This window comes from Anarhichas minor, unplaced genomic scaffold (genome assembly GCF_050575085.1).
Source record: "Anarhichas minor isolate MPS153535 unplaced genomic scaffold, ASM5057508v1 ptg000021l, whole genome shotgun sequence".
NCBI lineage: Eukaryota > Metazoa > Chordata > Actinopteri > Perciformes > Anarhichadidae > Anarhichas > Anarhichas minor.
Window position 1 is genome coordinate 3404237 of NW_027466467.1, and position 23179 is coordinate 3427415.

General features: G+C 40.3%; 2 protein-coding genes across 7 annotated transcripts in view; both read right to left on the reverse strand.

Moving 5' to 3' along the window:
• Window positions 1-3950, reverse strand: part of flnba (filamin B a) — a 59661-nt gene extending 55711 nt beyond the window's left edge. The window contains exon 1 of the mRNA XM_076095610.1: window positions 3659-3950. Within this exon, the coding sequence (XP_075951725.1) occupies window positions 3659-3950 (292 nt within the window). The remainder of the gene's footprint in view (window positions 1-3658) is intronic.
• A 4736-nt stretch (window positions 3951-8686) lies between these two features.
• slmapa (sarcolemma associated protein a) overlaps window positions 8687-23179 on the reverse strand; it is a 55996-nt gene continuing 41503 nt past the window's right edge. For 4 of the 6 annotated variants that reach the window (XM_076095615.1, XM_076095614.1, XM_076095612.1 and 1 more), the window contains 10 exons: window positions 22729-22809; window positions 21473-21532; window positions 21150-21275; window positions 20892-20966; window positions 20699-20799; window positions 19621-19825; window positions 19409-19526; window positions 17821-17992; window positions 16586-16720; window positions 8687-10926 (listed from right to left, as the gene is read on the reverse strand). In XM_076095615.1, coding sequence (XP_075951730.1) covers window positions 10831-10926; window positions 16586-16720; window positions 17821-17992; window positions 19409-19526; window positions 19621-19825; window positions 20699-20799; window positions 20892-20966; window positions 21150-21275; window positions 21473-21532; window positions 22729-22809 — 1169 coding nt within the window. In that variant the 3' untranslated portion in view covers window positions 8687-10830. Of the gene's footprint in view, window positions 10927-14435; window positions 14524-16585; window positions 16721-17820; window positions 17993-19408; window positions 19527-19620; window positions 19826-20698; window positions 20800-20891; window positions 20967-21149; window positions 21276-21472; window positions 21533-22728; window positions 22810-23179 lie in introns of all 6 variants that reach the window. The other 2 variants (XM_076095613.1, XM_076095617.1) reach the window with 1 other exon arrangement.

Sequence of the window (23179 nt, forward strand, 5' to 3'; positions counted from 1 at the left end):
GTCTTCCAGCTTAAAAACACACAGACTGAAGCTTCAGTGAAAACTCTGCCCGGAAAAAGTCACTTCACACAGTGAGCTAATGTCGCTCTGCAAAATCACAGCCTGAAGGCACCGCAGGTTAACCGTGTGTGTGTGTGTGTGTGTGTGTGTGTGTGTGTGTGTGTGTGTGTGTGGTCACATAAGCGGACTAAGGTCACAACTGAAAGCTACAGATCCCGTCGGGCCTGTTCTCAGAGTTTCAACCTGGTTTCTCACACATACGATAACAGGTAACAACACTTTCAAGCAGCTTTAAATTTGGAAATAAAACTGATTTTAAAAAGCTGTGAAATAACACGGTGACATTTGGTTTGTGGAAGCCTCCCAGCGGATTAGTCTAATAGCACGCTGCATGTTTTATTGGACCGCGTTAAGAATCACGGCCCAATAAAGGTGATGCATGTACTTAGTTTGTGGTATTTCTTGGTACTTTGTTGGCGCATATTTTACTCCAATCTGCCTCATTTTAGCTCCTCGGTTTAGTTTTCCAGCACATTGACGGTAGTTTATCCTCAGCACTCGTTGGCATCGTTTCTTTTTAACCATCAGAGCGCTGGCCAAGCTGCTGACTGCTCATTCAAGTCTACGTTGTTATAGTCGTTTTATATTCAAATAAAAGAGTTTTGATTGACAAGTTGCTAAATCACTCTTTGTGTACATTTTCCCCACATGCTCTCTATGAAGGTGTGTGTGTGTGTGTGTGTGCGTGCGCTCAGCTGAGAGCTTGTGTCCTGAGAGCAAAGACTCGTCTTCAGTGTGATGTGACAAAAATCAATCAAAGTTAAATCACTGGATGGACATTTCCAATAGAAACATCACTGTATTTAAAATACATATAACAAAACACAGATTCAAACTAACAATAGAGAAAAATAAAACATCTGGGGAAAAAAATATATTAAAAAAGGGGAAAAGTACAACAAAATGTATTTATTGGTTTATGTTAGAACACAAACGGATTGAAATTGAAGCAAATGAAACGAAAGCACTTTTTGTGTGAATTGATATGCTTCAAGGACATTTAAGGGTTGCACTGAGCTTCCTCTTCTCTTAATAACTAACAAATGATAAATAAAGGATATCAATAATCTGATGTGTTCTTATTGACTCGTGGATTCATTTCAGCAACAGTTCAAACACCGTCTTCCACCCAAGTCATGACGCAACACACCTGTCTGCACAAGTGGATGGTCCACACCTTGTTTATACAACACACACACACACTGCAGAGAGGTACACACACACACACACACTGTTCACAGAGAACACACATTCAAGGTTTTGCAATCTCAGAGCGATAAAGTCTCAGTCATTATGATTCCTTGATGATGACTTTCACTTCAGCTTCTACTTTATTTTCCCACTCAGTAAGAAGGAAATAAAATATTTTAAAGGTAATAAACATGATATCTCCACATAAATCAGTGGTCCAACGATGAGGAAGTAAAGCCAATGTGAACAAAACACGCGGGTCAAATGTTGAGGACGACAACCTGCTGCTTTCCCCGTCGCGCAAATCTCCCAGCCGACAGTGAAAGCAGCAGGAGAGACAACGAGAGCTGAAACGATGTGAAAACTGCTCAATGAATTAAAAAAATAATGAAACATTATTGTCTTCAATAAGCCAGAGGCCTCACTGAGGAGCCCCTCACCACAACTAACCATTAACAACCTCTCTGTCCGTCTGTCTGTCTCCCTCTGGTTCACTCTATCCGTCACAGAGGTGAGACATTTGACAAACTATCGTTACCTTTGTAACCATGGTCTCCAGATTCACAGACTCTGACTCTCTGTGGTCACGTGGACCTTCTCTCAGTCTCTTAAAGAGTCCACAATCACATGCATTTCTGCAGATATTAAACTCAAGATGAGCCTTCTGAAAATATTGAACTTCTGCTGTTTCATACAATTTGCCCGAGAGAGACGTTATAAAAAGCCGCTTGTCCAGTTGTTCTCTGGTGCGTTTGCCCGTTTGTGTTCGGTTGGTTTCAAAAACTCTGGTTCAGACCAGACAGAGACCGTCTGTGAAGCAGAATCTCAGTCTGCTTTCCAAGAGGACTCTGGTGGAGTTATTTTAGCTAATGAATGAATGAGAGAGAGAGCGAGTGTGTGTGAGAGAGTGAGAGTGTTAGAGAGTGTGTGTGAAAGTGAGAGAATGTGTGAGAGAGAGACAGTGAGGGAGTGTGTGAGGGAGTGAGAAAAGCAAAGCAAATTTGAATTGGAGTGCGAGCGAGCAACTAAAAAAAGTCCCAACAAGCATTAATTTGGGCCGAGATAATGATGTCATTTCCCAGCTGATATTAGGTCCTAGATGACACTCAAACTACTTAAAACAAGAAACAAAGGAAATGTAAAGAAATTAAAAGTCTTTGTCTGGTTATTGTTATTAATAATGTAAATATTCATCAAAATAACTGCAGTGTGATTATCTGTCTTGTGCAGCCTGGAAGCCAAACAGCATGAATTAAATCAGATGTGTGGTAATTATGTTTGAGACACAACAACAAGCAGCTTGTTGGAGGAAACGATATGAAGCAGAAGAAGTGAGCAGCAGGTGAAAGGCCGCCATGACATCGGGGTGACATGTTTCCATCAGAGAGCCCTCAGCCCTCCACGTGAAGCCGGGCTCGTTAACACAGGTGTGGCCTCTCCCCGCTCATTAAAACACACTCTCTGGTGTCCTGTGGAGACTCTGCACCCACAACGTGCCAGACTCCATTTAGAAATCTGCCACTTTAAATGTTGCTGCTGACACCGTGATGCACGGCATCAGTAATCACCGTGAGACCGACCTGTAGAGCCGCGGATACTTGCATGTTTAAGTATTTTACAGGTTTGGTTGTAGTTCTTGAGGGTTGTGTGTATGCCGATATGAAGATTAGTTTCTTTCAATTCTATGGATGTTCAAACTAAATATTTGACACTATTATAATGTCTCCGGTAGGTGAGGCGATATTAAACTGCAGGATTCTTAAACACAGTTTGGTAAGTGCTGCACGTAATGGAAAGAGCAGGACGCAAACTGTCTAAAATGGGAATATATGCAAAGAATATAAGTGTAATATAAACGATATCTTCTACCACGCGAGGACCGATTGATTTTGGTTAACTTTATGATAAGAAATGTAGGAACTCTGGGTGACTTCCACACAAGTGAGGACAAAGGTAACGTTACAGATTGAACTTCGGTCTCCGACCAGCAAACACAAAACAGCAGCGCGGTCTGTCACCTCACTAAACGCAGCCAGGTGCGAGAACACCACATAAAAACCAAAGATTATACAAGCTCCATTTGTTGTTGTGCGGATTACATGTATGCCGAATTAAAGAGTGGGTCCGACTGATTATATAAATATAATTTACAATAATGTACCATATATGTAATCATGTGGAAAAAGCGGTTAGACTTTAAAACGCCACATTATTGATGGAAGTCCGTGCTTCCCACGACAGAAAGCGGTGTGTTGGGGCTATAAACTTGGAAAAACTTTACTGGGACAAATAATATTAGTAACACCAACATCCCGGACACGTTTAGACACTCCACTAACATTAAAAACTAATTTTAGGGTCCACAACTGGTGGTTTTTGGAGCCTCGAGGCGAATGAATGGACTCACCGATGGAGACCAGCTTTATGTTCTCCTTGTCCAAGAACTCCAGAGCCACCGACACGTTCTCCAGCTTCATCTGCCTGAAGTTGGGCCTCGGGTGGTACTTTTTGTACATCTTCTTGTGGCTCAGGACCTCCAGCAGCGCGATGAGCCTCAGGCCGTCGCCCAGGTCCAGCTGCAGGTCTCCGATCCGCTTGTTGACGCACTTCAGGTGCTCGTTGGTCCAGCGCGTAAAGGTGTTCTGCTGGATCTTCTTCCACGGCGCGTCCTCCGCCAGGTCCCTGTCTGTCACGGGCATCTTTAGCTTTCTTTCTTCAACACTGTAGGTCAGGAAATGTGACACAAAGTTGTGCCGTGGAGCGTGTGTCGTTTTCCCGCAGGATGTGTCCTCGGCGCAGCCTGAAGTTGGTTTGGAGAGTTTTTCTTTCAAAAACCTCCCTGAGGCTGACTCGCTGCTGCTGCTGCGTTCAGGTGCTGCTTTCAAAGCTCAGATTTCTTCTTCTTCTTCTTGGATTTCTTAAGTGCACTTGGGATCCTTAATGTTGCACTACTGCCTCCTTCTGGGTGTAACCTTCCTCAACGTGGTGTAATTAGTCCAGCTGCTCTCATGCGATACATTTAACTACACTTACTCAACTACTGCATGCAGTTTAAATTAAAATAAAGAAAAGAAGACAAATACAAGTACAGATAAACATGTGTACACATATTTATTAAAACATGATACAGTCAAAGTATTCCAAAATAAAAACATGATGATGATACTGGATGTTTTCTATTTATCTTAATAATATATCAAGTAAGTTTCCACTGAACTAAAAACAACGTTTCATATGTTACATAGTTGTCTGAGTCTGTTTTTGTTGTTTTTTTAATCAAAATAGTTTGTGAATGTATTGTTTTGATTTTTAAATAAAATATCTCTTATTTTTACATTTATATTTTAGTTAAATTATTATTTGTAGTTGATCTGTTAAATGTAATTCTACATTGATTTTAAACAGTCTTGGTCACACGTTTCTGCAGAAGATAAATAATCATTTATTTTCATTAAATACAGAAACAGAACGAATCACAATTATGTTTTAGTCAGTTTCACTTGATCATTAAACTGTTTCAACATCATAGAAACTCAACACTTCTACTGACATCATTTAAACAAATCTCATGTCAAATGTCCGATAGCCCGTGAATGCAGCATCAGTTTGGAATGACGCCGAACTCACTTTCTCAAAGATCGTCTATTACAGAGGAGCAGATAAACAAAACCACGCGCCACCACCCAAATATTAAAAATAAGGCCAAATAAAGTATTTATTTCAGAAGACGGACTGTCGACAGGTTTTGATCACTGGTTAAAAGTGAGACAGCTTCTTCTCTTAATTCGACCCGTTTGAGAGGAGAACTTTGAGGAGAAACTTCAGGTCAAAGAGCTGATATCAGATCAGCCTGACCTCACAATCAGACAGCAGACTAGCGGGAAAGGGAAGCAGTACATGCGAAGCTTCTGTACTAGCTGAACACCAGGCAGGGTTGGCTAGCTGGATGACGTCATGCTAATAACTTATTTAGCTTTTTAAAACAACGGGGACAGATCCAGCATGGACAGCTAGGGAGAGAGAGACATGAAGCACCTGCTGAGACATGATATATAGTTATAAATAAATAATTATATATATATATATGTGTGTGTGTGTGTGTGTGTTTTATATTATAGTGAATATTATTATACGATATATATTATTATATGATATACATTATTATATTATACAGAATATTATTATATGATATATATATATTATTATATTATACTGAATTCCCTGTGAGGGTGACAAAAGTAAGATGTCCTGACGTGTTTGTCAAAGTGTTATTTACTGCTTTTTTTCATGTTGGAATAAAGGTTAAATATTTAACTGCAAAGTAGTAATGCGTGTTTGATACCTTCATTTCTTTACATTAAATCATACAGAGTCAGAGTGATGCATCTTATCGCTCTGATGTCTCCTTTAAAAAACAGACTGATTTAAACTCAGTGTTTGAATCAGAAGCTCTGATGTGGTCAGAATGCATTATTGATCTGCTCTGTTTACTATCAGTGTTTCTTTCATCTTCAACAAATAATAATCAATAAACTTTGATCTGATCAGATTCATATTTTCAGACTTCAACAGCGAACAAACTGAGGTTGAGCTTCTGTTTGCAGTTTTGAATCTGCTGTTCAGACAGAACGACCCAACCCTCCACGACAAGCCTCAACACAGACACACACACACACACACAGACACAGACACACCCACACACACACACACACACACACACCCTCTGTGTTTAAACAGAGGAAAGTCACACCATGACTCCTTCATCACTCCTGTGATGTATCAATAAAAACACGCTGCAGGAGGATCAGTGACGTCTGTGGGCTCGTTTGTACATTTCAGATTTAAGTGTCTTGTTTCTTTTTCCATGAATCATATTTTCATGTTTGTGACTCAGCTGTCTGTATCACTTCATCACTGCTCAACACAAGAAACTAAATAAAACAGAAAAATAAAACATTTTCTTATGTTTCAATAAAATCTATTTTAACCTGTTTGACAAAGTACAAACAAACAATAATGGCTGATTATTATTATCCAGCTGCCATCTTTATTTGGGTAAAGGAATGAATGGGAGACCTTGTGAAACAGGATGAAATATGATTCAAAAACAGAAAAATACTTAAAAGTCTGTAAAAACAGAGGAATCTAAACAGAGACAAAACTATTATAAAATTAAGACATTTAATCTCATCACAATTATGAAGCATTCAGTCAAAAAAAGTGACTTCAAAACATTTTTATCAATTTGTGACAAAATGAGTCAAATTCTTTACTTTTAAAAATCAAATTATGAGATTAAAATGATAACATTTCCCATGAGTGAGCGCTTTTATTGTTCTCATAAATATGAATTCTTCTCTTATTTCTCATGACCTTCGTGCTGTGAGCGTGTCGTTGAATTCAGTCTTCTGGTTTCACTTGAGAACAAAACTTTAATCTTTAAAGTCTTTAATCTGTGATTTGAAGAAGTTTTGATCTTCAATGTCGAATTCAAATATACGAACAAAAACTGATCACACGAGAGGAACAAATACGCCTCAAACGTTTCATTTTCAAACAAACTATTTTATTTTACCTTTCTAAAATATATTCATACCGTTACAGATGTTTGTGCCGAGATAATTCCCTCTACATGTTGAAACCTCTCGTCTCGTTAAGATGACATCATGCTGCTGCTGGATGATTGATGCGTGTTTGTCGTGTGAACACACATTCAGCTAACGTGAGCACACGCACAGACACACACATGCTTACACACAGACACTGACACACTGACACAGAGACACACACACACACACAGACACAGACACACACACACACACACATCCAGGCCTGTTGTGTTCAGTGACTCAGTCTTTGGTTCGTGTCTGTGTGACATCACACGTCTCCTCTGTGTACATTTACTCAAGTACTGTAGAGTACCTTTGAGTTTTTTGTACTTTCCTTGAGTATTTCTATTTCATGTACTTTATACTTTTACTCATCTAAAAGGTAAATATGTTTTTTCTCCCCTTCATGTATGTGACAGCTGAGGTTGTTTTTCAGAATAAGGTTTTTAAAACATGATGAATTTGCGTCATCACTTCCTCATTTTGTCCCGATAGACTTTCGTGTGAAGTTGTCATAGTTAGCAAATTAATTATTGAGTTATGGTAAAATAAAAATGTGTTTAGTGATGTCACTTTGACCTCCAGATTCTAATCAGTTCATTCTCGAGTCAAGGTGCCAAATTTGAAGAAATTCCCTCCACGGCTATCGCAGGAACAGATTGAAGAGTAAAATAAATAAAGTCTTGTTTCAGAACTTTCCTTTTTTCTTCTTCTCTCCTCCGTTAATCAACTCACGACCCCTCAGATCTATCTGGTGACCCTTTGGAGGGACCCGACCCTTAGGTTGAGAACCACTGGACTGAACTACTTCACTGTTCATAAAGTAGTTAAAGTAGCTCCACGTCGTCAGTAACAATCTGATAATGTTATTATACGTCAGTCAAAGGGAACATTTTACTGCATAATCAGTACTTTTGAGTACATTTTATAATGTACTTCTACATTAATTAGGATCTTGGAGGCAGTGTTGTACTTGTAAAGGAGTATTTTTTTACTTTATGTATCCGAGTACTTCTTCCACCTCTGAATACGATTCAAGATTAGGATCTCACAAATCTGTTTTTTTTGCCTTCGGTGAATGCATCATGCTTCCAAATAAGTTCTTTAAAAGACTCTTTAATTCTGTGTACTTTGCACAATGCTAATACTTTTGATTGCACTGCCCCAATACATCAAAGTTTATAGTATCTCTGCACTGTGTACAATATATCACATTACATATCTGTATACTATATCAACATGTTCATACTTATTCTAAATCACCTCATTTTATTTATGTATTTTGCACCCACACACCTCAAAAATGTTCACACATACTTGACTTTGAACAGAATGTTGTGCAGCTTCAGTAACAGTGTGACATCCAACCAGTACAGCTGGTCGTAGTTTCCACTCTGATTTCAAAATAAGAGCGCATTGCCCTTCAAAATAATTTATGTAATGCATTTCTATGTTGTCATGTTTTAACTGCAGATTGTCTGAGAACCATTGTGGTCTATTAAAAGCTTTTTACAGGTCCTACTTTTGTGCATTGCTGCCTTGAAGCTTTTAATCCTGTTCAGCTGATCAAGTTACGTTTTATTTGTTGTTTTAATGACAAGTTTAACAACAGCTAAAAATGTTTACTGCACACTGGCACATCTACAGCTATCATCAATGTGCAGTGTCTTCTGGGAATAAATAAATGAAACCTGCATTTGAAAACCACGTCATCAGAGAGTCAACAGGACCATCTCAGCTTGAAAACATCATTTTTAAATATAATCTATCAGGTTATTATCTGCAGAGTGTGAAGTCTGTGAATGAATGAAGGCAACAGAAGCTGGTTTGGTGGGTCAGCTTGCTACAACTTTAATCCAAACATCGCTCTGCATATTCAATACATCATCATCATCACCTCTACGTAGCCCCCTCTCATACCTCTAAACAATTTTAACAAAATAAGTCTAGTAGCACATCATTCAGTAACATTTTATTTTACAGTTCTCTCTCTGTGTACTGTAGTGTTTTTTTCTCTTTAAACATCAGGAATATTTGTTCGTTGTCTTTTCATTTATTTACTTATGTATTTAAACACGGAGACGAGACAGAGTACACGAACGATGACGAACGGTCCAGAGTGTGAACAAACACACACATACACGCGCACACACACACACACACACACACACACACACGTTTCACCAGAGGTCTGAAGTGTTTGGAGAGAAGCTGATCATTCTAGCAGCTCATCACTCGACAGGAATAAACATTTTGTGATGGATGAAAAACTGAGACGAGCAAGAGGAGCAGACGTTCCCTAAAATCAAATGAGACGCAGACGGAGTCACATGACTTTGTTTTACAGTTTGGTGTCCACAAATTTGACTTTTTGACCATTTTGACCTCCAAATCGAAATACAGAGATTTCAGAAAAACACCAGCTTGTCTGGTATAGTTATGCTTTTAGGGTTTAGAAGGAAAAATTGTAATTTTAAAACCTATGTCGCCCGAACAGCCTCCCTCTCTTTGTGTTAATGAACATTACAGACAAACCGCTCAGTTTTAACGGACACATGAAGTCAAAGTTTCGACGTCATCGTCTAAGAGACATGACTGTGGCTAAAAACAATCGTATAGTTGATGTGAACGGTTGTGGTGAAGCCCCAATAATAATTTGACATAATGTCAAATCAAGGTCCACTTACGAGCTATTTCCTGAGCTTTTAACCACCATCTCACAGGCTTCTTCAGCAGATAAGAGTTGAAAGTTCAGGAATAATCTCGTAAGACATTGAGGATCACCGACTTACAGCTTCTCTCCACACTAACAGACCTCTAGCAGTCCGTTAAACCAGGTGTGTGTGTGCTTATCAGAGTGTGTGTGTGTGTGTGTGTGTGTACGCACACAAACTGTGGTGTTTGCTAGTTACATCAGAGGCACTTTGAGCCCCTTTTCTGTGCCCCAAAAAAATCTAAACAAAAATAAAATAACCCAACAGAAAATAAATCAGATTTTCATTTTGAATAATTTGGCTTCAAATGTTTTAACCCCCGACCCCCAAACTCCCCCCGAAAACAAACAAACAAAAACAACAGAGAAAAACGCCGTGTCAGCAGGACTTCCTGAAAACCACCTGAACGAGAACACTTTCCAGCAGACCGACAGAAGAAGTTTATATTCACTGAATTCACTTTATACTCTGAAACTGAAACACAGGAAGTGTTTAGTTTGTTTGAGAATGTGCACCATGAAGGCAGAACATCAACTGGAATATCAAAGTTACTAAAACTTTATTTTGACATTACATTAGAGCTGTTACCACGACAGTCTTTACTGAGCTTCAGTGGAGCATTTCATCAAACAAATTCAATTATAATCTGCTTTGCCAAGTTAATAATTCCTGGAAATATGCAATTGTTTGGGTAATAAATTGAAATAGAAAGATTTAGAGTAAACTGGCACCAAACATGCAGCTAAAGATCAAAAAGTAATCCTACAGATGATAAATGAGTTAATGAGTCAAATTAAAGCTGAATATGGAGACCAGTGACACCTGTGAGAGTGGATCACGTGACCGAGGCTGCTGGGAAAGTGTTGCGTTCGCTGACGGTGGGACAAGGCGGCGTGAAGCTCTCACCCTCTGGCAGGTGATTTGTGTGGAAGCTCGGCCTGCTGGACTTTAACGCCAAGTTAACCCAGAAGATCAGCAGGGAGACGGAAACCAAACATAAAGAAGCCCCCCCCACCACCGCAGCCGAGAGAGAGCAGAGAATAAAAACAACTAAACTCTCCGCCGCAGAAAAAAAACACAAAAACAAAATAAACCAAGAAGCTTCTGAATCCTCTGTAGAAACCACAACCTTTATATTCCCTCTACAATTATGTACAATTAGACTTTATACAAGTAAAGCAGTGATGCTCTCCTCACAGCGCTCTGTGTGTGTGTGTGTGTGTGTGTGAGAGTGCGTGTGTGTGTGTGTGTGTGTCCTAGGTGGAGCTGCTCTTGGAGAGGTTTGGGTAGAGGACGGCTGCCGTCACGGCGACCATCACTGCGATGACCGGCATCCAGGGGCTCCAGCCTCTCTGTGAGGGGGAGAGAGAGAGACAGAGAGAGAGCGAGAGACAGAGAGACAACAACAAAGAAAATCACGTTAGTCTGCGTCGTCGTGTCCGAACTTTCCGACACACACCGGATGAAAGATTAAAACCAGAAAAGAGAGAATGAAGAAGAAGAAGAAGAGGAGGAGCGACGAAGTCAAGAAGAAGTGCAGAAAATGGAAGATAAAAGAAAAGTCAAGACTCTGAAGCCCCAAAAGATGATATTTCTTTTAAACATAATAAATAAACATTGTGTCATTTAAAAAGCAGAGAGCCTTTTAACTCCGCCAAGAAGATTTTATTAAGTATTTAACATGTTTTCAATAACATGAATAAAAACAGAGTTGTGATTTATCAAATGTTTATCTGCACAAGAGAATATAAAGTGATGTAGAAATGGCAGTAAAAACGTTAATTCACGTACAAATTAGCTCTCTTCACAATTTATATATATAAGATAGTTTGTAATGTTTAAAAAGTGGATGTTTGGGAAACACAGCTTCATCCTTCTGAAGCTCAACTTACGTAACTTTCTTCTTTTCTTTCCTCCTGTACATCCCTCACAACCACGTTATACTACTGTTACTAATAAAAGCTCTAACATCTGTCGTCCTTTTATCAGCTCGTCAGTTTCTGTGTCATTTTAAGTTAAGAAAAATCCTCATTCTCTCTTTTAAAGTGTCTTTGTGCATCAAATCAAAGCTGCATGTTGAAGTATACGAGGTTTATAGTAAATATTGTCGTTCCAACAACTCGTGCACAAACGATAAAGACTTTAATATTGAACAATAAAAAATGAATGAAAAAAACGCATCTTTTGGGGCTTCAGGAGAGGAAAGAAGTAAATGAATAAACATAAGAGGCGGCAGCAAAGGAAACGAGGCCGAGGAGATTACCCGAGTAGAAAAAACAAACACAGAAAAGTTACAGAGCAGTTCTCCTTCACAGCAAACATCTGGAAACACCGGTCAGACATTTACCAACGAAACACACAAGCAGCAAACACGACACGATGGATGCTTAATAACATAATGAAGAAACTCCAAAGAAAGACTTGAGGATGAAAAGATGGATGAGTCCGCGTGAACACAACACACCTGTAAGCAGGTAAAGGAATAACATGTTTAAAAGATGAATAGCTGAGATTAAGCAGCAGACTGGATGCAAGAAATGGAAAAAAAAATGAATAAATGAACCACAAACCCTGTCGCAAGAGACGGAGGAAATGATGCATCAAATTAAAAGATAAATAAAGTAAAAAGCAGCTTCACCCTGAGAGTGAGCGCTGTAAAGAGACAGTTAATGAACGAATGAATGAGGTCAGAGGAAAGAGTTAGAGATGACGGGATGTGAAGAGCTCGACTCTTTAAAGGAGAAACTTAAATAAACTCCGTTAGCTTCATGCTAACAGCTCGTTCACTGGGTGGAAAGGAAACTTTTAGACCTTTCAGACCATCGTCAGAGTTTTGCTTTTAATCAAAACAAATGTTAACAATTCTGCATTTTTTGTGAGAGTTTGTAATTTTGAGGGGGGAAAAATTCAATTAAAATTGGAAGAATTGTTTCCTCTCTTTGATATTCATATAACTGAATAATCTCTCACCTCAAACTAACCGTCAGAAAGGCTGAATCAGGGCAGACGGTTTGGTAAAACGGTAACTCTGGTGGTATTCTATATTATTTTTTATATATATATATATATATATATATATATATATATATATATTTAGAACAAAACCTAAAAAAAGTAATGTAATGTCTTTTTCTAGAAACTACTATAACGCATCAACGATGGGCGACTTGTCCATTCATCCCCATGAACACTCAGTCCCACACACACCGTCCTGCTGCCACAAATACTCACGAGAGCACCAAACGTGGATTAATCCGCCGCTTAAAATAGTCCCCAACAGAAGCACTACTTCTTCCTGTTTAATAAAAACTACAGTGACCAGCTGTAGTCAAAGCACCGAGAGACTGACTAACACGTTGACAATAAAGCCGTGCTTCCAGTTCAGTTCTTTAAACTTTAAACTTCAGTTGGTAAAAGTTGTGGATAGCTCCTGGTACTTTGTTTTGGTGCCACCTCAGTACGAGCTGAGCCGATACGAGAGTGTGGAGTTAAAACACTGCAGACCACCGATTGGTCCTCGAGCATCGTCACTAGACCCAGATTATTATTGCAAAACTACAACAAACAACTGAGGAAGTTGAGACATTCCTCTGTTTGGTTGTCGATTAAAAGGATTCACCGAGTGTCCTGGTACCAAAGCAGCAGAGCCAGAACCATGCAGCGGAAACACTGCTCAAGAAAATAGAGAACAACTTAAAGTGTGAGCTTCCTGTTGAGCCGTTTACACAGATTCATGTCGATGACGACTACAGGAAAGATCAACTGCTCACATTTTAAACCAAATTAAAACTTTCAACTCAGAGAGTTTTTCTTGTCGGAGCCGGAGGACTAATGTTCCCTTGAAGATGATGAAACTAAAGATGTCTGCCGGCGGTGAGGTGCGTGGGAGCCGGTCCCTTTAAAGAGCAGAGTTTAGTGTCGGCAGAGCAGAAGCAGAAGAAGTGTGACCGACAGCAATGCAAGTTAGAGCTGCTCATACAGGAGGACAAACACAGACCACCATGAAGATGACGAGGATGATACTCGGTCTTAAAGGGAAGGAGGCGAGGAGACGTCTTGCTGATCAGAATTCAGGGTCCAACACTCAAAACCTTTCAGTAACAGCAGTCTACACAGAGATGCATTAAATAATAAACACAAGCTTAAATAATCAAACCCAAGTGACCTCAACCTGATCCGCTCGTCTCTTTTGACAATGTTGTTATGAAAGGATAAAAAACAAGTATTTTTTTATTAGAGCTTTCATCTGTGCAGCAGCTACACGTGTGTAAAACATTACACTGTTACACACGTTTGTTTGTTCCACCAAACTACTGCTTTACCTTCATAGTAAATAATATACAACATTGGGAGCTGGATATTAAACTTCAACACTTAACTGCTTTTGCTTTTAGCAATATAAATAAAAAATAGAACAATTTTAGACTTTATCATATTTAGGAATTACTTTTTTAAGGAAAGACTTAAAGACTTGGCAACTTTATTATTTGCAATAATTAGGATTTATTTGTTTTTATTGTCTTTATTATATTGTCCTGACACATCTCACCAGAACTAAAACAATACTAATTCCATACGGATAATTCCACAAAAATGGCATAAAAATTAACTACTTCTTACAGGAGCACTGAAGGTTAAAGGTCAGGAACATGGTCGTTATTTGAATAATAACATAACTATTAAAACTTTACTGATCTCAGTGGACGGGTTTTAATTCTTTAATTCTCAACACGAGACCCTGAATTCATCACAGATCAGGACGATGTCTTCACCTCCGTCACCTTTCCTTCCACAGATGACGGACAGATGGAGGCCAAACAAGACAGACGGAGAGACAGACTGGTGTCATGTCGGTGTGTACCTTTCTACCACAACTGGCCGAAACACCAGTACAGCAGAGCCAGGACAAGGCCAATGAATATGGCTTGGACAGGCTGCAGTATGGATGGCTAGAGGGGAGGGAGGGAGGGAGGGAGGAGAGGGATAAGAAGATATCAGCCGGCAAATCAACCAAAACCAACATGGAGGATGGAGCAGCTACAGCGAGAGGGGAGGGAGGGAGGGGAGAGAGACAGAGAGAGAGACAGACAAGAGACAGAGAGAGAGACAGGGGGGGGGGGGGGGGGGGTTGTATCTTATCGGCCGTTTCTACAAAGCAACACCGCCATTTCTAGACATTCAACAGCCACATTCGCCAAAACACCACAGAAGAAGTGCCATCCGTCACCAGGCTCGTTTTAAAAACAGCAACATTTTTCGGGTTGGATTTCAGCTCATTAACTCTCTACACCAGGACGTCTCATTAGCACCGGAAACTGATCTGTAGACCAGTAATAAGAGTCAATATAACAAATCTACACTCTTTAATTTAACAAAATAAAAATGCTAGACAAAAAGGTGCCAATTCATGTATTGCCCGGTGCAGATAAATAATGGACTGTTATTTCAACATGAGTCATATTTTCATGGTCTGGTCCATCATTTCTATCAGTACTAAAAACACAGGACGCATGTAAAAACACTATTTGTCTTTTATCAAAAGCCACACTGGTAGCTTCTTAAAGGAGAACTGCACCAACTCCACACATCAGTCTGTTGACGGCGGATACACTTGACTAATCCAGCTAATTATTAGTCAATGCACAGGAAAACTGGGTGCGCACAACTACAGTAAGTACGGTAGCAGGAAGTTGAAGCAGGAAGAAGGTCTGATAAAGTTATTATGACTCAAATAAATGAATCTAACCTGGAGGGTTGTTTCTAATCTGAATATCTGACTGTTTCTCAGCTATTAACTCTATGAGAGCATGAAGTGAACTGGAGGAAATGATGGACAGCACTATGAAAATAGGACCAAAAGTTGTAATAAACAAGAATTATCCTTTTTCAAAAAGTTTGTTGATCTGGTCCTGTGAATCTGTGGATCAGGACGTTTAATCTGAAACAAAGCCTGAGGAACAAGACGAACACCTTCTGCCACGTCAACAAAAGACAGAAGAGGAAGAGCTGAAGACAGGAGGATGAGAGGAGGAAGAGCTGAAGACAGGAGGATGAGAGGAGGAAGAGCTGAAGACAGGAGGATGAGAGGAGGAAGAGCTGAAGACAGGAGGATGAGAGGAGGAAGAGCTGAAGACAGGAGGATGAGAGGAGGAAGAGCTGAAGACAGGAGGATGAGAGCAGGAAGAGCTGAAGACAGGAGGATGAGAGCAGGAAGAGCTGAAGACAGGAGGATGAGAGGAGGAAGAGCTGAAGACAGGAGGATGAGAGCAGGAAGAGCTGAAGACAGGAGGATGAGAGCAGGAAGAGCTGAAGACAGGAGGATGAGAGGAGGAAGAGCTGAAGACAGGAGGATGAGAGGAGGAAGAGCTGAAGACAGGAGGATGAGAGGAGGAAGAGCTGAAGACAGGAGGATGAGAGAGGAGAGGAGGAAGAGCTGAAGACAGGAGGATGAGAGAGGAGAGGAGGAAGAGGGGTAACAGAGGAGGAGGAGGAAGAAGAGGCTGCTCCGCCTCGCTGTCGTCTTCTGATTTGAGTTTCTCTGAGTTTAAACTAACAGCTGTTACTGATCAGCTCAGAGTGGAGAGTCAGGTGAGACGATGACATGGTTACTCATCACTACTATTACATCCTGTTGACATTATTGATCATCAGTCCTCTTTGTTAGTGAACAGGACTGAACGTCTCATTCAATTTCAAACAACACTGATTGGTGAGACTCATTTTGCGTCCAGAGTTATTAAGTAAGCAGTGAGGAGGGAGGCTGTGAACCGGAGGGGCTGGGTGGGTTACGGCTAGCAAGTCCGACACTGCCACAGTGCCCATGAGCAGCAAGTCTGGTGCTTCTCCTGCATTTATCTTTACGCAAAAAATAAAATAATCCAAAACTGGGGGGGAAAATGACATGAAAACATCTGGATTTAAAGCTGAGCAACCACAGGAATAAAGGTTACAACACAAGTAGCTCTTTGGTAATATTCAAAAGGAAGTGTGTGTGTGTGTGTATGTACTCACGGAGCTGGTCTTGTCCTGCAGCAGCTTCAGGCTGCTCCTGCACTGCTCCAGCTCCTGGTGGATGTTCAGCTTCTCTTTCTCCGTTCTCTCGTAACGCTGACGGAGGTCCAACAGCTGAGACTGTGTGTCTTCATACTGCGCACACACACACACCCACACATCACATCATTTCTCTTTCTGTAAATACCCGTAGATAAGCGACTTTAAGGGACTGTGCACCTCTCTCTGCAGTGTGTGCGTGTGTACTTCTCTCTGCAGTGTGTGTGTGTGTACCTCTCTCTGCAGTGTGTGTGTGTGTGTACTTCTCTCTGCAGTGTGTGCGTGTGTACTTCTCTCTGCAGTGTGTGTGTGTGTACCTCTCTCTGCAGTGTGTGTGTGTGTGCGTACCTCTCTGCAGTGTGTGCGCGTGTACTTCTCTCTGCAGTGTGTGTGTACCTCTCTCTGCAGTGTGTGTGTGTGTGCGTACCTCTCTGCAGTGTGTGCGCGTGTACTTCTCTCTGCAGTGTGTGTGTATCTCTCTCTGCAGTGTGTGCGTACCTCTCTCTGCAGTGTGTGCGTACCTCTCTCTGCAGTGTGTGCGTACCTCTCTCTGCAGTGTGTGCGTACCTCTCTCTGCAGTGTGTGTGTACCTCTCTCTGCAGTGTGTGCGTACCTCTCTCTGCAGTGTGTGCGTACCTCTCTCTGCAGTGTGTGTACCTCTCTCTGCAGTGTGTGTGTACCTCTCTCTGCAGTGTGTGTGTACCTCTCTCTGCAGTGTGTGTGTACCTCTCTCTGCAGTGTGTGTGTACCTCTCTCTGCAGTGTGTGTGTACCTCTCTCTGCAGTGTGTGTGTACCTCTCTCTGCAGTGTGTGTGTACCTCTCTCTGCAGTGTGCGTACCTCTCTCTGCAGTGTGCGTACCTCTCTCTGCAGTGTGCGTACCTCTCTCTGCAGTGTGTGTACCTCTCTCTGCAGTGTGTGTACCTCTCTCTGCAGTGTGTGTGTACCTCTCTCTGCAGTGTGTGTGTGTGTACTTCTCTCTGCAGTGTGTGTACCTCTCTCTGCAGTGTGTGTGTGTGCGTACTTCTCTCTGCAGTATGTGTGTACCTCTCTCTGCAGTGTGTGCGTACCTCTCTCTGCAGTGTGTGCGTACCTCTCTCTGCAGTGTGTGCGTACCTCTCTCTGCAGTGTGTGTGTACCTCTCTCTGCAGTGTGTGTACCTCTCTCTGCAGATTGTGTGTGCGTGTGTGTGCGTACCTCTCTCTGCAGTGTGTGTGTGTGGGCCTGGGCCTGGTCCAGCTGGCTCTTCAGCTTGCTTGCGTCCTGCAGGTGTTGATTCTCCAAAGAACCCAGTTTGTCTTGCAGATCCTCCTCCCTCTTCTCTAGAGACTCCAGACTGCTGCTGAGGACCAGACTCTGCTCCCTGGTGCTGCACACACAACACACACACACACAGTGTTTTATCAAACATTGCAACATGCTGACCTGATTTATCACCTGAAAGCAAATGTACATTGATCACCTCGTGATCTATTTAGATGTTACATGGTGACATCAACAGTTTGGTGTGTGATTAACAACCCTCTGCTATTTTCCCCCTGAAGGTTAAAGTTACATTTCATAAAACTGTAAACACTTCTTCTAACATTTGGGCAGGTGGACTGTATTTTAGGTGAGGTGCCTCCATAATAATACTACTAATACTTTAGCAGTTTATTTAAGAGCATTTGCATGTTTTGCATGTAGCTGAATGAGGTAAGACTCCAACATAAGACGTTTAGGTTGTGGTCGTACAGGAGGGATGAGACAGCAGACATCTGCAGTTTAACCCGAGTGGTGCGTGTCAGATATTTAATGAGAAGAGCTGCCAGCGGCAGTTTATTGGAAGCTAAACACAGCTGTGGATAAAAAAAGCTGCTGACTGGTCTGGTTCAGTCAGTCAGCTGTCGCCCTCTCATCCCGTTCTGCCTGAATCAGCTGGACACCAGGTTTCCTTCAGTCCATCTCGTCCTCAGTTTGTCTTTTAGTGCTGAATCTAAACTGAACCTATCAGGACCGTTGGACTTGGGCGGTGCTCCTGTCAGCTGTGCTGAGGTCAGAATTCGTTAACTCGATCACGGCTGTCACACAGACTTTAGGTCCGGTTTAAACGTCCAGCCTCGCACTTTGACACGCATTCCCCATATGTTCTGGGTCGATCCTCACCTTTTACACTCATTTAAGATGTTTGGGCACTTCTCAATACAACGTTTAGTATATTAAATTCTGTTTTTTATCAACTAAAAAATATTTATTACAGTACAAAAGTTTTACAGCAAATAAATCTTTTAAATTCTGTCAGCTAGAGTTCAGCTTATGAATAAACTTCCTTCATGGTTGTATTATCATTTTTTTAGCTACTTACAAGAGTTAAAATGTAATAGTTTGGATTTCACTATTCTCAAGGTACAGCTTGCTTAAAACCAAACATACAAATGTGTTAAATTCATGAAAGAAGTACTGGGATTAAACTGATTCTGATATTTTCAGGGGCCATTTTGTTCACTTGTGGTTCGTGTCAGAGAAGAGTTTCCAAGACATGAAGTACAAACATTGCTGTGTGATGTCACGATTATTTAATATCTCCATGATCTCTTTCACCATCTTGGACAGATGTTTTAACGGTCTGTGTTTTTGACCTGTGCATGTATGAAGATGTGTTCACAAACTAAAAACAAAGCAAGACAAAAGCTACAATTTTACATCTATCTCAGTTGCACGAGACGTCTTTTCTTCACCTGAAAGTGTCAACGAAGGTAACCCTTGAAAACATATGGTGTCATGTAAAGTGTGAGTGTGTGTGTACCTGCTCAGCTCATTCTCCAGGCGGTGCAGTCTGTCCGTTAGAGATTTCCGTTCACCTCTCAGGCCGTCACAGTCCTGCTGCAAACACACACACCGCTGCTGCAACGTAACGCACTCCGCTGAAGGAGAGGAAGAGGAAGTATAGTTACAATTAAAACTGACATGTTGTTGATGTTGATTCAGACAAACTAAAACAGTAGACCCTCTTCTCACCCTGCAGCTGATTGGCGGTGCTCCGCTGCTGTTGCTGCTGCGTGAAGGACTCCTGCAGCCGGCTGATCTCGCTCTCGTACTTGGCGGCCGTGTCCCTCCATTGCTCCAGCTCGGACCGCACGACGCCCAGGTCGGCCTGCAGGGCGGCGATCTCCCGCTCCCGCTCCGCCGTGGCCGCCTCCATGGAGTGACGCAGGACGAGGATCTGACAGCAACAATCACAATCAGTGACGTCACGTGACTGAGATTTACTGTAAACCGACAGACAGGAAGTCTGTTCTGGACAAGAAGGGGTCTGAGTTTTATGCCCCAAATCATACCCTGCTTTATGGTCTATTTGACTCTAAATGGACCATAATTTACGAAATGAACATCATGCTGTATTGAAGAAGACTTGAAACTAGAGGTTGAGACCATAAACTCATGTTTACTGAGGTAATAAATCAAGAGAGAAGTAGAGTCATTTTCTCATAGACTTCTATACAATCAGAGGAGTCGCCCCCTGATGGACATTAGAGAGAATGCAAGTTTAAGACACTTCTACATTGGCTTCACTTTTTAGAACCAGAGGTTGCCGCCTGGAGAAAAGACAAGGAGCCACAAGGAGTAAGAGGAGAGTGTTGGAAGAAGTCAGGAGGAGTCAGAGGAGAGTACGAGTAAGGACAGAAGGAGGTAAAAGGGATTCACAAGGATTCAGAGGGAGTCAGGAGTAATGAAGTGTTCACATCACGAGCGGCAAAGCAACGAGCTACAAGTTATTTTCAATGGTGACATAAAGCTACAAACCGACGCCCAACATCGTTGCTACAAATCAAAGATGAGCTGCTCTTTTTCTGCTCCTACTGTGAACATAAGAGGAGAGTAAGATGGGGCTGTGAGGAGTCAGAGGGGAGTTGGGAGGAGAGAGGAAGGAGTAAAAAGGGTGTCAAGGGAGGAGTTCAGAGGAGTTGGGGACCTGTCAGGAGGAATTGGATGGGAAGGAGTCAAAGAGGCATCAGAGGTAATAACAAGGGTGTCAGGAGGAGAAGTCAGAGTGAGGAGTCAGAGGAGTAGAAGGCAGAATGACATGGAGGGGTACCTCCTCCTGGGCGCAGTAGAGCTCCTCTCTGGTGGTGCAGATGGTGCTCTCCCTCTGCTCCCTCAGTGCCTCCATGTCGGCTTGTAGCTTCCCAAGCTGAGCTAAACACACACAAAGAGAAGTTAGATGGGAGTAAGGTGATCATGTATACAGGGGTGTAGTATACTGTGTGTGAGTGTGTGTATTCACTTACTCTGCAGGTACTGGATCTGTTTGGTCGACTCGTCAGTCTGCTGAGAGTTACTCCTCCTCTCCTCCTCCAGCAGAGCTACAGACAAACAGTCATGTGGTCACCATCTTAATCTGGCATGACGTCATGTGACGTACAATGAGAGCAATATTGTTTTAATTAAATGTCCTTACAACAAGAATCTGTGGACCCTGGTTGGAGCTGGGATGAAGTCACAGCACATCTCTGAGTTAAATCTAGTGGATGATTTTAAACTGTTACCTTGTAGGTCCTGACATCTCTGCTTGCCGGTGTTGGCTAATTCCTGGGCGTCCAGAAGCTCTCTGTGGAGGTGGTGGATGACCTGCTCCGTGTCTCCAGGCTCTAGACCGGCCCGATGCAACTCAGCTACACACACGCACAGTAAGTCAACATTTATACATTTTCTTTATGAAAAAAAAAAAGGAATTGCAGCCAACAACACAAGCGAAGAGCTCCCCCTAGTGGACAGTTGAGTGTATGACTGAATGATGTCTGTTGAGTTGGTGGTCTGTTGCTGCAGCACAGAGCACAACTACAAAGCAGAGATGAGCTGCCATGGTTACCTTTGAGCAGAGCTACTCTGTTCTGTGGTTCGATCAGCTCCTGGTCGTCCATGTTGCCGTCTGAAACACACACACACACTTATGTTTCTAATGGCAAATTAATTCAAAATGGAATAGAAAAAACACTTGGAATGTCTTTTAAAATAGCCACAAGGTAAACCAACACAAAACAGAGATATATATATATATATATATATGTAAATATATATATATATATATATATATATATATATATATATATATAAATATATATATATATATATATATATATATATATATATATATATATATATATATATATGTAAATATATATATATATATATATATATATATATATATATATATATATATATATATATATATATATATATATATGTAAATATATATATATATATATATATATATATATATATATATATATATATATATATATATATATATATATATATATATATATATATATATATATATATATATATATATATATATATATATATATATATATATATATATATATATATATATATATATATATATATATATATATATATATATATATATATATGTATATATATATATATATATATATATATGTATATATATATATATATATATGTATATATATATATATATATATGTAAATATATATATATATATGTAAATATATATATATATATATATATATATATATATATATATATATGTAAATATATATATATATATGTAAATATATATATATATATGTATGTAAATATGTAAATATATATATATATATATGTAAATATGTAAATATATATATATATATATATATATATGTAAATATATATATATATATATATATAAATATAAATATTATATATATATATATATATATATATATATATATGTAAATATATATATATATATATCTTTTATATATATATATATATATATATATATATATATAAAAGATATATATATATATAAGATATATATCTTTTTAACAGAGACATAAGTGTTTTAATTTCAGCCGGTGTTGACTGGTCCCACAGAGACAATTCATGTCCTACTCTGAATTATCAATAGCCATATTAGAAAATAAATTTAAATATATTATTCAGGTTACTTATTCCATGATGAATTCATACACTCATACAGACTTCAACACTATTAATACAAATAGAGATGGATGAGACGTGAGGGAACGACAGATTCACATAAACTGAAGTGAAATACTTCTGGTTCCAACATGAATCATTGTGTGCGTTTGTACTGACCTGACGTGTCGTCACTGCTGCGGTCTTTGCTGGGACTCAGAGTGTCTGACATGTCTGACTCTTTGGCATCCATCGGATTGCCTGCGCACACACACACACACACACACACACACACACACACACACACACACACACACACACACACACACACACACACACACACACACACACACACACACACACACACACACACACACACACACACACACACACACACACACACACACACACACACACACACACACACACGTTAGCCAAGAGGGAACAGAGTGAGTGTGGAAAAAAACTAAATCAAAAGCATTATAAAACCAGCAAACAAAATAAAGAAATGAAAAAAAATAAAGGCATAGAAATAATATATAGGTTCCACGAGTGTGTGTATATGTGCACAAAATCACACGGACACACACACACGTGTGTGTCCTGCACTGACTGGATTAGAGTGTGTGAG